Consider the following 15,251-nt stretch of genomic DNA (forward strand, 5'->3'; position numbering starts at 1 on the left):
TGTATCCCTAAACAATATGTTGTTTTTTCCACATGTGTTTTTAAATTAACATAGTTAATTATAACACGTATAGTTAACATAGTGTTAATTTCAGGTCTACAATGTAGTTATTCAACACTTCCGTACATTATTCAAAGCTCATCATAAGTGTACTCTTTGGTTCCACATGTTTTTGAGTTTTACATAAAGTTGATTAATCATGTCTTGAATATTTTTCATTTAACATTATGTTCATGAGATTGATTGATCATGTTTTTGCTTAAAGTCGTACTTCATTTTCATTCTACTTCTGATAGGTACTCAGTTTGAAACTTTCACAGACAGCTGCTATGAAAATTATGCATCTGGTTTCTTTGGGGAGTGGATTACTAAACCTTCATCTTTGTTAGATAATGGCAAATTGTTTTCCAAAGTGTGCCAATTTATACTTCCACCCACAGTATATAAATGTTTTCATTGCTCTCCCTCAACAGTACTTGATTTAAATTATATATATATATTTTTTAGTAATTGTGCGATGTTAAATGTTATCTCTAGTTTTAATTATTCCCATGATCTCTAATAGAGTGTATTTTTATACTTTAATAATCATTTGTTTTTCTTCTGTAAAAATATCTGTTAACCCCCCACCCTGTTTTTCTATTAGTCTGTCTTACTGATTTATAGGAGCTCTTTATATTTTTGGATTTTAGTCCTGTAGCAATTACATTCACTGCAGGTATTGTCTCCAAAGTTTATCTCACTCTTATTATGGTGTTTTGGACAGAAGTTAAGTTTGATACATTTGATTATATTAGTCTTTCCTTTTGAGATTTGGATTATTTTTAAAGATTTTGTTTATTTATTTGAGAGATTAAGAGTGAGCACAAGCAGGGGCAGAGAGAGAGGGAGAAGCAAACTTACCGCAGAGCGTGGAGCCCAATACAAGGCTCCATCCCAGGACCCTGGGATCATGACCTGAGCCGAAGGCAGATGCCTAACTAACTGAGCCTCCCATGTGCCTCAGGGGTTTGGATTCTTTTTTTTTTTTTTAAAGATTTTTATTTATTTATTTGACAGAGATAGAGACAGCCAGAGAGAGAGGGAACACAAGCAGGGGGAGTGGGAGAGGAAGAAGCAGGCTCATAGCGGAGGAGCCTGATGTGGGGCTCGATCCCATAACGCCGGGATCACGCCCTGAGCCGAAGGCAGACGCTTAACTGCTGTGCCACCCAGGCGCCCCAGAGGTTTGGATTCTTGAAGAAATCTTCCTCTACTCCAGGGCCATTAAATATTCTATATGTCCTTCTAATCATCTACTTGGAAGTTGATTCTGTGTTTGTGAGTGGGCTGGGGCCTGCTTATAAATTTAATTATACATAATGTACAGGTGACTAATGGTTACAACACCATTTATTGAAAGGTCCATCATTTCCCCAGCTGCTCTGCAGTACCACTTACATCTACATTTAATATGTTCTGCTGGTCTATTGGTCTATCCTTGGGCCAATAGCATACTTAACTCTTGCAGCTCTCTCATTCTTGATACTTGGTGACAATTTTCATCTCTTCAGGGTTACCTTGACAACTCTTGGCCTCTTCCATATAAATTTTAGCTAGTTTGCCAAATTAAACATCATAACTTGGAGATTTTATTTTATTTGAAATTGCACTGAAGGTATAAATCAAGCTGGAGAAAACTGACACATTTATTGAATTGCCCAATCCATGTATTCCTTTATGTCTATATCTTTTTTAAAACTTCTACAGCACCCACCAGTGGGATGTCTTAGGTAAAACTAAACACTCCAACTCAAGTGTCTTCCACAGGGAATTCTTGACATCAAGATTACTCAGAAGAACATTGAATATTAAGCAGTTTTGCATCCAGTAGCTTCATTCATTTCCATGGAAACCCTCCTAGTCCACATAGCAGCCCAAGAGCACTTTTGGGTTCCCTGTGAGATGGTTCAGGTGGGAGTAAATGAGACATTGAGCAAATGGGGGACCTGCGCTGACTTAAAAGCTTCATGTTGCAAGAAGCCATTAAGTTTTATGACTTACCTGACGAGTGGGATTCACGGACTAGAAGAGACCTGAAATTGCACTGAAGAGTTAAGTGGTCTCTGGAGGAAGCACATACACTAGATACAACAAAAGGGTTTTGAAGTTCTTTGAACTTGATAGGTTTTGGAACCAGTTTCCTTATCTTTAAAATTGAAGAATAATCTACCGTATAGGGTTGATTAAGGACAATGTTCCCAGCAGCCACCCTCAACACCAAGACTACAGGCTTAGTCTCCCCTCCTTCTATCAAACTCAGTGCAGCTAAACATTTTGTACGTTAAGAATAGCTCATCTGATCTCCTTTAGGGAAGGGGATTTGACTCACATTTCTTTTTAAATCTAGTTTTAATGTTTCAATTCATAATTATTTACAAAATTGTTTTATAACCACTATTGCCAGCTTCTCAGAGGCAACCACTTCTCAGCTCTTGTTCTGAGGTTGTTTATAATCACTAAATAACAGTCTAATAGTAATACTGTATTTTTCGGTTTTTGGTATTATCATTTAATGTCCTACTTTGGAAGATGAGAATTTAGAGCAGTTTTCACTCTGTGGTCCTCTTCTTTTTTTTTTTTTTTTTTTTAAAGATTTTATTTATTTATTCGACAGAGAGAGACAGCCAGCGAGAGAGGGAACACAAGCAGGGGGAGTGGGAGAGGAAGAAGCAGGCTCATAGCAGAAGAGCCTGATGTGGGACTCGATCCCCTAACACCGGGATCACGCCCTGAGCCGAAGGCAGACGATTAACCGCTGTGCCACCCAGGCGCCCCCTGTGGTCCTCTTCTAATAGAATTCTTCGTTTTTGTATAGAATGTTTCCTGATGTTTACAGTATTTTGGCCATGTCAATGCCATTCACCTCTTAGGCATGTATTATGAAATGATTACATTTTGTTTTTCCACAACTTTGCTTGCCTGTAGTTAAAACAGTTCTATTTCTCATTGCCTGTTTCCCATGTCCTTATCCTTAGTTCATTCCCAAACTGTCCCTGCAGTTCTCTAAATTTCTCAATTTTAACATATTTTAGCTTTCTACCACTTTGATTTTGCCAACTACTCTCAAGGAGCCCTGTAACTTCCAATGCAGGCCGGTTGTTCACGAAGTCAGCTGCTCATATAGCATCTTGGGAATGCCAGTGGCATCTCTTGAGTTGTTTTCTGTTTCCATATGGTTTTCCATTTGGAGGTGTTTTTTCATTGGCGAGGATTTCAGTAGCTTCCTAATAGTGGTTCATGGGAAATAAATGTTTTGAGACTTTTTGAAGTATTTTATTTTGGGGGCACCTCGGTGTCTCAGTCAGTTGGGCATCTGCCTTCAGCTCAGGTCATGATCCCAGGGTCCTGGGATCAAGTCCCATGTCAGGCTTCTTGCTCAGTGGGGAGTCTGCTTTTCCCTCTTCCTCTGCCTGCCTATTCCCTCGCTTGTGCTCTCTGTGTCAAATAAAAATCTTTAAAAAAAATTATTTTTAAGTAATCTCTATACCCAACACGGCTTGAACTCACAACCTCAAGATCAGTAGCTGCATGCTCCACCGACTAAGCCAGCCAGGTGCCCCTTTTTGAAACTTTCAAGTCTGAAAGTATCTTTAGTTTATCCTGATATTTAAAAGTTTCTCAGTTTCTGGTTTTGAAATAATTTATTATTATATATTTTTAGCATTTTTTGTTTTGAAATATACTGTTATGATATCTGAAATGTGTTTTAAAATACATCAACAGAGGGTGCCTGAGTGGCTCAGTTAAGTGTCTGCCTCAGTTCAGGTCATGATCCCAGGGTCCTGGGATCGAGCCCCATATTGGGCTCCCTGCTCAGTGGGGAGCCTGCTTCTCCCTCTCCCTCTGCCATTCCCCCTGCTTGTGCTCTCTGGCTCTCTTTCTGTCAAATAAGTAAAATCTTTAAAATGCATCAGCAGAATCATGTGCTAAAGCATGACTTTTAATCAATACTGTATTCAGTTAGTCAGTTTTCCTAATCAGGAATTCGCATACAAGGATGGGTCAGGCATTCTAATGGGAAATTCAAGCTCCTAGTGCTGCAACATTGCTTCAGTTATCTTAATCTCTCATAAACTCTGAGGTTATAATTAAACTTATGGATTATAATGGATATAAAGAATGGGGTGACTTTGATGAAATTAGTGGTATTGTACATAACATGAATTGACTGAAATATTTGAGTTATTCACACACTTGCATGGATGGGACAGTAATGCTAGGGAACCCTGTAGCCTGTACATGACAAAAAATGAGCCTGGAACTCCAAAACTGTCTGGCCATCGATTTTAAGGACACTGGTGGCCTCACAATAAGTATAATGTTGATGAATCCTGCCTTTATGGAATTGTGTTTGCTTCAAGTAAACCTTTGGTGCAAGATCAGAATACCTAAACAGAGTGCTGGAAACACTGGGTTTACCAACAAGGCTATATGAATGCACAGAGTCTGCCTGCTAAGTAAATGACTATCTCAAATGTGTATGTTCTACAGGGCGCCTGGGTGGCTCAGTCAGTTAATTGTCTGCCTTCGGCTCAGGTCATAATCCCAGGATCCTGGGATCAAGCCCCACATTGGGCTTCCTGCTCAGAGGGGAGTCTGCTTCTCCCTCTCCCTCTGCTGCTGCTCCTGCTTGTGCTCTTGCTCTCAAATAAATAAATAAATAAAATCTTTTTAAATTTATTTTATTTTTTAAAAGGGATTCTTTTTTTTTTTTTTAAGATTTTATGTATTGATTTGAGAAAGAGATAGAGCACAAGCAGGGGGAGAGGCAGAGGGAAAGGGAGAAACAGACTCCCTGCTGAGCTGGGAGCCCAACATGGGACTTGATCCCAGGACCTGGAGATCATGACCTGTGCCTAAGGCAGACGCTTAACCATCTGAGCCACCCAGGCGCCCCTTAAAATCTTTTTTTTTTTTTTAAGTAAAATATTGATACCTAAAAAAAAAAAAAAAAAAAGATTAAGGTAACTGAAGCAATGTTGTAGCGCTTAGAGCTTGAATTTCCCATTAGAATGCCACCTGACCATCCTTGGATGTGAATTCCTGATTAGGGAAGCTGGCTGACTCTGTATACAGTATTGATTAAAAGTCATGCTTTAGCACATTGTTTCTGTTGATGTATAATTATTTTAAAAATTTTATTTATTTGACAGAGCAGAAGAAACAGCAGGTGCAAAGTCATAAGAAAGATTGTAGCTGGCCTGTAGGAATAACAAGGAATTCAGAGTGGCTAGAGCACAGTAAATAAGTGGGAGAATAATAGGAAATAAGATCAAGAAGCAACAGGGGCCCAAGTAGAATGTTGTCTGGGACATGATTCTAAGGGCCACTAAATGAGATGGGAAGTCATTGGTGTTTTTTGAGTAGAAAAGTGGCACATTTATGTTTTAAAAGGATCCCTCTGGCTGCTGTGTTGAGGATGGCCTGGAGGGAGCAAATTTAGAACCAAGAAGACAAATTAGGGGGCTATTGGAATAATCCAGGAGAGAGAAAATGGTGCTTGGACCAGTGGTGGAAGTGGTAAATAGTAGTCATATTCTAGGTTTAGTGTGTGAGTTCTTCATTATGAATAAAACATTGATGTTTTATTCCAAGCAGAAAAGACAAAAAGCCAAAACTGTCTTGCTTTGCGTTTCAGTGATACCACAAGTGGTGGCTTTTGAAATAATATTAAGTCTTTGCCCGTTAACAATAATTGCAGTTAGCAATCCCAGAGCCCCATACCCTGCGGCCAGTCACAGCTCAGCCTTTCCCCCTTTACTCTTCTCTAAAGCCAAACTCAGTGGCTTCCTTAGCCAAGAAAACCAGCCACAGTTCAAAAGCATAGAATCATTTCTGTGAGAAAAGAATTTCTTGATTGAAAAATCAGTAGTGTACTTCCAGCATCCCTGCCCTGCTCTGTCCCTGCTAGTTTCTGGTTCCTTAATAGTCCTCCATCAACATGGTGCCCCAGGAAACCATCTCTATAATATTCTTTTGCCCATTTCCCCTACATCATCAGGCTTGTTCCCAATTGTCCCCTTTCTAAACCTTCCCTGTCACCCAAAGTAAGGCAGTGGAATAGTGGAAAGAGGATGCATTTCAAATCCCAAACTAAGTTTGTCTATTTTTGCCAGTTACCAATTTATTGCCTCTTGGTTTTATCTTTTCAAAAAATCAGCTTTGGGTTTGTTGATGTTCTCCCATTGTTTCTAATTTTCACTTTTATTCAGCTTCATTGCTCTATTATTCAAAAAGTTTTAAAAAATAGTAGTTTTTTTATTATTTTCTTCTGCTTGCTTTAGGTTTAATTTGTTCTGCCTGTGGTTTACCGTACACATTTTAAAATAATCTGGGGTCATCTTCAAATAATAAACCACTTCCTTTTCAGGAAGAGAAAGGGATAGCCCTTACAAAAGTATATTATCAACTTCTCTCATTAATCCTTTGTGCTTTTAGGGTCAAATATTTCACTATTATATATGCTAGAAACATACTTATACATTGTTACTATTGCTGTAAGCAGCAGTCATCTTTTAGAGCCATTACCTTCATTTATTCCATTTTTGATGTACTTAATTTCTTTGTGTAGATACACATTTCTGACTTGACCTGAAGAACTTTGATTACCATTTCTTGTAGTATAAGAATGGCAATGAATTCCCTCAGTTTTACTTTTGTAAGCATTTCATTATCGCTTTTGGGAACTATTTTCATTAATTATGAAATTATGAGTTGACACATTTTTTCTTTCTACACCTTAAAGATGTCACTTAAAAAAAATCACACACACACAAATCTTTCTTCCACTTGTAAGTGGTAAAGACAGAATTCAGAATCGTAAAGACCATATTCACTGGTTGAGTTATACATCATGTAGTTTCTCTCCTAAATATGTAAAATAAGAAAATAAAGCAGCATGCACAGTAGTTTTTAAATAGTTCATTGTTTGTAATCTGTTACTTGTATAGATTGTAAGAGGTTATGAATCATACTCAGGTATAAGTATTTTGGTAAAATATCACTTGAATATATATGAGACCAGATACAATTCATACATAGATATAATTCAAATTACAAAATTAAACTGCCAATTTCATAGTTCAGAAAAATGGTGGTCCTACTGGGATTTATTTATTTATTTATTTTAAGATTTATTTATTTGACAGAGAACACGAGCACAAGCAGGGGGAAAGGCAGGCAGAGAGAGGGAGAAGCAGGCTCTTCACTGAGCAGGGAGCTGGATGTGGGACTCAATCCCAGGACCCTGGGATCACAACCCGAGCAGAGGGCAGATGCCCAACTGACTGAGCCACCCAGGCACCCCTACTGGGTTTTACATTTAGCAGAAAAAGAATTTCCACTGTAACTACTGCAGCAAAGCTATCCCAGTTCTGTAGCTGAATTCTATAGCCTGAATCCTGTTGTGATGGTATCTTCCTCCTTTTCCTGGGATTCTTAGCAGCTCTTATACCCTATTTGGTTTTGTCTTCCATCTCTTCCTGCCTAGTAATGCTAGCCTGACAGGATCTATTTTGGATTGTAATTCTGTGGTATCTTTTGAAATCTCAATGTCCCATTAAAGATAATAAGATCAGTGCTTTAGAATCAGATTTATCTTGAATTGATAATGTTTTCTGAGCTATAATGTGACAAAAGTCTATAATCATCATTCTTTAAAATGAAAAAGTGCTGGAGTTTATATCATTTAATATCTGTTGTGGATGCTTTGTGTGTGTGTGTGTGCGCGCGCGCGTACACGTGCGCGCTACTCCTCAAAAGAGTGGCAGGATGCTAGGCAACCCAGGGAACTACACAAGATAAAGAATGCTTCATGAATTTACCTGCCATCTTTGCACGGGGGCACCACTTTGTGGTGCTAAGCCATTAAGATGTCAGAGTTTACATATTATAGCATCATAGCCTAGTCAAATTTGACAAATGGTATCTTTACCCTGTATTTTGCTTTCTATTTCATTCTTTTTCAGTATCATTTTGGCAATATATTAGGGGGCTCTTGCAACACCATATATATTCCAAGATTTTCCATTTCTGCAAAAAGGCCATTGGGGTTTTGACAAGAATTGCATTGAATCCATATATTGCTTTGGGTAGTATTACTATCTTAACGATATTCAGGCTTCTGATCCATGAACATCAGATCTACTTCCATTTATTTAGGTCTTTGGTAATTTCTTTCAGCAGTATTTTATAGCTTTCACTGTATAAATTTTGAAACTCTTTGGATAAATTTATTCCTGAGTACTTTAAAGTATTTTTAAAGATTTATTTATTTGAGAGAGAGAGAGAGCACAAATATTTATTTATTTGAGAGAGAGAGCAAGTGGGAGAAGGGGCAGAGGGAGAGAATCCCCAGGCAGACTCTGCTGAGCTGGAGCCTGACACAGGGCTAGATCTCGTGACCCATGAGATCATGACCTAAGCAGAAACCTAGAGTCAGAAGCTTAACTGAGCCACCCAGGCACCTCTATTCTTTTTAAGGCTACTGTAACTGGAATTATTTCTTTAATTTCTCTGTAGAATTGTTCATTGCTAGTGTATAGAAATATAGCTGACTTCTAAGCATTGAGCACTGACTTTTGTAACCTACAGTTTGGTCTCAGACTGCACCTTCTCAGTCTGTTTAACAGGTTACTTTTCCCCTCTCAACCCTCTCAGAAGTGGGTGAATCCCAAGTTTCTTTCCTGGCTCTTTCTCATTTGACATCTTTGGTTCTTCATCTCAAGGCTTTCAGGAAGAACAGGGCCCACCAGACACTTACATCCTCTATCACACTGCACTGATATTCAGGAGAACAGCATGGAGATGAAAGCAGATCCAGGCTTCCCTATGTGCTTAGTATTAAGTGAAATGTTTTGGTTTGAGCAAACAGAAAACTCTTGGTATGTTCTCTCCATTGCTCCTGGTGACTTTATTCACACAAAGACTGAAAACTGTCAGATCTGCATTTCTAACCCTGATCTCATAAATCCCAGTTAGGCAGCTCATTTAATAACTCATGCATGAGACTTTTTATGAGCTCTCACTACATGTGAGGCACTAAACCAGAAGCCTGGAATGCAAAGATCCCATCTGGAGTCCCCACCATCAGAGAACGGACTGTCCAGAGAATGGGAGAGGTGTAAGTTGTATGTTTTGTGGGTTTCTTCAATATGGATGGCTGTCTATTCAAGGAGTAAGAAAGGTTTTTCTTTAAGCAGAAAAACTAAAGCTAGCAATTTTCCAAAGAACATCATATAGGTTTATTTGTTGTGAACTTTTAAAAATGAAAAATACAGATGAATTCAGTAAAGTTCTACTTGTTAAGTAGCGTGCACTAAAAAGCCAATTGCTCTCTCATCCCAGGCCACCAGGGCTCCTGGCATCCCTCAAATATTACCATTCTTGTTTCTCCTGTGTCTTTGTGAAACATCCATTTATATCCACATACGAGAGAGCAGAAAATCTTTTTTATTTTTACAATATGAACAAACTATGTGTAGTGTTCTGTACATGGGTTTTTTAATGCTTAAATATATCTAGAGACATTTCGTATTCACCTACATAGACTAGGTTACTTTTTTTATTTTTTAAGCATTTACTGCTTCTTCAATGTAAAGTCAAATGTGATAGATTATATTTATGGTAGATTTTGTAGAACCAGTAGTGTACTTTTTTATTCTTAAAAAAGGTTTTTATTTAGAATTTCACAGGATTTATCATAGATACCCTCATGTTCCCCATGAGAAATGGGGAATGACAAAATGTTATAGATTGCTATGGACAGAATTATGTGAGAAAATAAAGAACTGTAAGAAAATAAGCTTTTGTTGTTTCAGCCACCCAGTCTATAGTACTTTGTACAGTAGCCCAAGCAGACTAATACATAGATAACTATAGAAACAGAGGGACAAAAACCAATTGTCTTGCACCATGAACTTACATGTCCCTCCTTCACACCATTGCATATGGCAAGGGACTGAGAACAGGGAAGGCAGGGGGATATGCCAGAGGGCCTAAGTGTGGCTCCACTCTATAGCAAGGCCTCAGTAGCTATGCTGCGTGAGCTGAGTGCTGTACCCATGATCCAAGGCATACTGGGCAGATGAGTACTGAAGGTTTAGACTTAGGGCCTATGAGAGCCTCTATTTCCAGGAGGTCTCAGGACAGATCTTCCATGACTTACGATGGGGTCATTTTTCAATAAACTCATCAAAAAATTGAAAATATAATAATATTGTAAAATAACCACCAAACACCAAAGCTTAGCCTAGTCTACCTGAAATATACTCAGAACACTTATATTAGCCTACAGTTGGGCAAAATCATCTAGCACAAAGCCTATTTCATACTAAAGTGTTGAATATCCATTGCATACTGTACTGAAGGTGAAAAACAATGGTTCTAAAGGTATTGGTGGTTTACCCTCATGATCACGTGGCTGATTGTGACTGCAGCTTGCCGCCATGGCCCAGCATCATGAGAGTATCATACCACATGTTGTTAGCCCAGGAAAAGATCAAAATTCAAAGTAGGTTTCTTTTTTCTTTTTTTTTCTTAAGTATTTATTTATTTTATGTATAGAGAGAGAATGAGGGGGAGGGGCAGAGGAGGGGGAGGGGCAGAGGAAGAGGAGGAGAGAGTCCCGACTGGACTCCACGCTAAGCATGGAGCCCCACGCAGGGCTCAATCTCATGACTCTTGAGATCATGACCTGAGCTGAAACCAAGATTTGATCACTTAACCAACTGCACCACCCATGTGCTCTCAAAGTACAAGTTTCTATTGAATGTGTATCACTTTCACACCACCATAAAGTTGAAAAATTGTAACCTGAATTGTCTATATGTGCTTAACAATGGCTTACAGCATAGAGCTAAGGATCTTGCATTGAGAGCCCAGGGGCAACTTATGGCCATCATCCTGGTCCAGAGTCCCAGGAAGCATGAGAGGAAGTTGCTGAAGCCTCTACAATGATGTCTCTGGGGGCACTAATACGAATGCCTGATATATTCCTATTTAGACAGATTCTAGAGCCCTTCCTTGGAAGTAGCCTCCTTAAAGGTGGGCTAATTTGCAAATAACAGTAAAAATAGCCTTGAGCAAAATTTATAAATGAGGAATAAGTTGCCTCCAGAACCCAAAAAGGCGTAAAAGATGTTGGGCTTGTTTTTATGTTGCAGGTTTTTGAGAGGGTCAATAGCTATTTATTTATTTTAAGCTTTTATTATTTTAGAGAGAGAGAGAGCATGAGCAGGAGAGACACAGGGAAAGGAGAGAATCTCGAGCAGACTTGGGCTGAGCACAGAGCCCAGTGCAGGGCTGGATCCCATGACCCTGAGACCAGGACCTCAGCCAAAACCAACAGTTGGATGCCCAACCGTCTGCTGTCAATAGCTATTTCTTGACAGTGTTAGAGATAGAGGTACCCTCAGGTTACCAAGTAACTTTCAGGAAATTAACTAAGATCGTAGTCAGAGATCTCTGGAGGAGTATGTCATAATGTAAATCATTTATGATTTAGAGAGAGTTGAATGTAGTAAAAAATCTTGCCTCAAAGATTATATGCCAAGACAAAACTGTTGAGGTAGCTAGAATTGCTGGGTAGCGGTGTGTGATATCCCTGTGGAGGCGAAGGAAAGTTATTGCTGGGACGCTGTTGAAATAAACCCTGAATCTAATATACCGGCCAAATCTATAATAGCCAGATATTTACCAGTTGTTGATTGGATGGAATTAGCAATTATGACAACATTGGGTGGGACCACAGCATTAAGGCTGTAGTAATTCACTGTAAGATGCTATCCATTCTTTTCAAGTTAAAGATAGGCAAAATTTTCCTGTTAAACAGAGAAGCAGTAGGGATAACCTCTACTCTATGCAGATCTTCAATAATATATTTCAATTCTTGAATGCCCTGTTTTAACTAAATTTTATTCATATTATTTTGGGGGGGTGGGGCATTCATTGGGGCCCATTTTGTGAAGCCAATTTGTGTCAATGATTTAATTTTAATTTATTACTCATTGGGTCAGCTCATCCATGCCTTCTCTTGGGCATTTTAGGAGAATGTGTGGTGTGACCACGGGGAATTTAGGCAAGGCAACTATTCTGATAGCTAACATGAGGCATACCTCTTTGATGTCTATTTTATGTTCAGTAGCAACATTAACATTATAGGGGGTACTATCTTTGAATTTAGTGGGATCCCGCTAAACCAGCATCTAGGTTATGGAGGCACAAAATAGAATCTCATCCTTTTATCTTGTTTGTTCTGTAGGTTCTTTTTTTTTTTTATGATTTTATTCATTTATTTCAGACAGAGAGAGAGAGCACGGAGGGGTGGGGAGGGGCAGAGGGAGAAGCAGACTCCAGAGTCTGATGTGGGCTCCACCCCAGGACCTTGGGATCATGACACTAGCTGAAGGCGGACACTTAACTGACTGAGCCACCAGGCACCTGTTCTATAGATTCTTTCAGTAAATTTTGACTTGACAATTAGGTCAAATTGTGGACCTCTGTTCTGTTTCGGTTCCTTCCCCTGATTCCAATGTTTCCTTCCTTCTTTCTGACTTGGATTCTAGAGCCTTTTCTTGGAGGAGACCCCATTAAAGGTGGGCTGATTTGCAAGTAAAGGCATAAATGCTCAAAAGTGCATAATTGGTTTGGGCAGCAGAGGCAAAGAAAGAAAGAAAGGAAAAATCCCCCTGAAGTTGTTAGTCAACATTTCCATAAGCCTGCTCAGAACACCATTGTTAAGACCAGGTTGTATAGCCAGGGTGGACCCTCACCCAGAATTTTTTCACTGTAAGGAATGATGACACCACACACACCAGAAGGATATAAAGGGATTTATTACTCATATAGTCGGATGGAGACACCATCTGTCTTCCAAGGCTGTTCCCCACAAAAACATCCTTGAACACATAATGTGGAGCAATCAGTGCCTTATTCCCATGCATAAACAGGACGGACCCACTGAGATTCATCTCCCTACAATTATGCCTTCTCTCCTACCTGGAGTATAAAAGGTACTTACGGATAGGCCTACATCATAAATGTACAAAACTTGTAATATCTGTAATATATGTAAATGTAAATATGTAAATTTACCAAAAAATCTATTGGAGTCGTAAAATCATAACACACTCTGATCTTAGAATTCCAGAAACAGTTAATCTCCACATCTCTGTTACTTCCCACATCTCTTCTGCTATTGAAACAAAATCAAAAAAGAGAGAAAACAAAATTCCCTGAGAAAATGTGTTTAAGTCATAGAAGTGTTAAAATTGGTGCTAGATGCACTGATAGTTGTACAATATTCTACCCACCGTCCATAAACTGCAGCTAGAAAATGCAGCCACGTCACAGCTCATCCTTCCTCGTCTCTGGCCGCGCAGATGGTGAGAGGTTTGGAGTCGCGCCCCACCCAGAAGTAAGGCCTCAGGACTTCCGAAAACGCGTCGGTGAAGGAATGGATGTGAGCCCGGTCATTCAAACGGTAGAAGGAAATCTCCCCCAGCTCGTAGTCCAGGTACACGCCGAGCCCCGTGGGCTTCTCCGTGGGCGCCAGAGCCACACGAGCAGCCCCGTGCGCGACGCAGCCGCCCGCCCGCCGCTGAATGGTCCAGCGCCTGCGCCGTCCTGCCGGGGGCCGCCCGCCCTGCCCGGAAGGGCCGTCCGCGCACAGCCCCACGGCCCACGCCCGCTTGTCGCCCACCCGCACTTCCCAGTAATGGCGGCCACCGTCGAAGCCCTCGGAGCCCAGGACCACCGGATCCGTCCGAAAGCTCTTCGCATTCTGAGGAACGCCCGGCCTTTTCCGCACGAATGTCACAGACTTTCTATCCTCGGACACGAGCAGATGAGGATGCGCGGTCTCGGGATCCAGAGTAACTTCTTGTCGGAACTTCTGTATGATTTTCCGCAGCGCCGAGTGCTGCGGGGGAAGCCTGCACGCTTCCAGCCTTAACCGGAAAGAGTAGAGCGCCGGCGGCCGCAGGCCTTCACACCTGCCCCGGCTGCTCCTGACGCCCGCCAGCAGCTGCACGTCCGACAGCACACTCCTGGCCGCCACCTCGCTCAGCCGGCGGCGCAGAGTGGACACGTGCTCCGCGAACGCGGTGATGTTGGCGCAGAGCCTCCGCTGAATGTCTCTCTCCTCCTCAGCGAGCCTGGAGAGGACGGCCCCTTGCTCCCGGTCCACGCACGCGTTCAGCTGCTCAAACTCTGAGGTTAGTTTCTGTCTCTGGTCCTGCAGCTTCTCTCTCAGTTCTAGGAGTTTTCTCTCCTGGGTGCCGACTAGTCTCTGAACATCTTCCACCTGCTTCTTCAGCGGCTCAATGTAGCGGCTGAGCCTTTGCCTGTGATGAGAGGCGGCCTCCTGCGTGGGCCTCACCTGGTGGCCCCGGTGGTCAGGGGGCCGTGTGCACTCGGGACACAACACCTCGAGGTCCTCCTCACAGAAGAGGGTCAGGACCTGGTGATGCTTCTCACACAAGTGTTTCTCTTCCCGCCTCCTCTTCTTGCTCCTGGTGACGTGGAGGAGCCTGGCAACGTCAATCATCCTTCCCAGCTGGGTGTTGCTCCTCAAGTGCCTCTCTTGGCACGAGTGACGGCAGACAGGGCACGGGAACCTGTCCTTCAGATCGGCCCAGGACTGCTGGATGCAGCAGCGACAGAAGTTGTGCCCACATTCGGTGGTGACGGGGTCTCTCAGGTAATCCAGACAGACGGGACAGTTGGCTTCTGCCTGGAGTCCTGCCAGGGCTGCTGGGACCGCCATTAAGCTGTGAATGAAGGACTGCACTGAGGTGGGTTTTCTTCAGGAGCTGAGGCTCTGAAGGCTCTTTCCACTGAGAAGCCTCAGACACACCCTCAGATCTCACTGTTCTTCCTATCTTGAACGTTTCATTCCTATGAGGCAAATGGCCTCAAGGACAAAGATAGGTGCCTGGTGAAGCTGCATCAATCACAGGTTATTTGGGCAACCAGCTGCCCTTGGCAGCTCAGAGGATGTGAAGTCAAGTGATGCAATCTCTTGGTCAGAATGCAGACACAACTTTAAAGTGCCTCTTCATCCCTGGAGAGGAGAAAATATTGTTTTATGTAAAAAAATTTACCATTTGTTTTGTGGCCCTGCTCACCACCACATTTGAGACAGCCACCAATTCTTCTCTCCACCCCCCAGGATTCTACCTACACCCACATCAACCACAGGGGGCCTCATG

General features: G+C 41.5%; 1 protein-coding gene across 1 annotated transcript; it reads right to left on the bottom strand.

The window, feature by feature from the left end:
• Positions 1 to 13,393: 13,393 nt before the first annotated feature.
• On the bottom strand, positions 13,394 to 14,806 carry LOC113255453 (tripartite motif-containing protein 75-like). Its single transcript, XM_026499078.3, has one exon. It carries the CDS (start codon positions 14,804 to 14,806, stop codon positions 13,394 to 13,396), a length of 1,413 nt encoding a protein of 470 aa, XP_026354863.3.
• Between the last annotated feature and the right edge of the window lie 445 nt (positions 14,807 to 15,251).

The sequence above is a fragment of the Ursus arctos genome, unplaced genomic scaffold (assembly GCF_023065955.2).
Source record: "Ursus arctos isolate Adak ecotype North America unplaced genomic scaffold, UrsArc2.0 scaffold_11, whole genome shotgun sequence".
Taxonomy (NCBI): Eukaryota; Metazoa; Chordata; class Mammalia; order Carnivora; family Ursidae; genus Ursus; species Ursus arctos.

Coding starts and splice junctions, on each gene's coding strand:
- LOC113255453 (XM_026499078.3), bottom strand. CDS start 14,806: ATGGCGGTCCCAGCAGCCCTGGCAGGACTCCAGGCAGAAGCCAACTGT.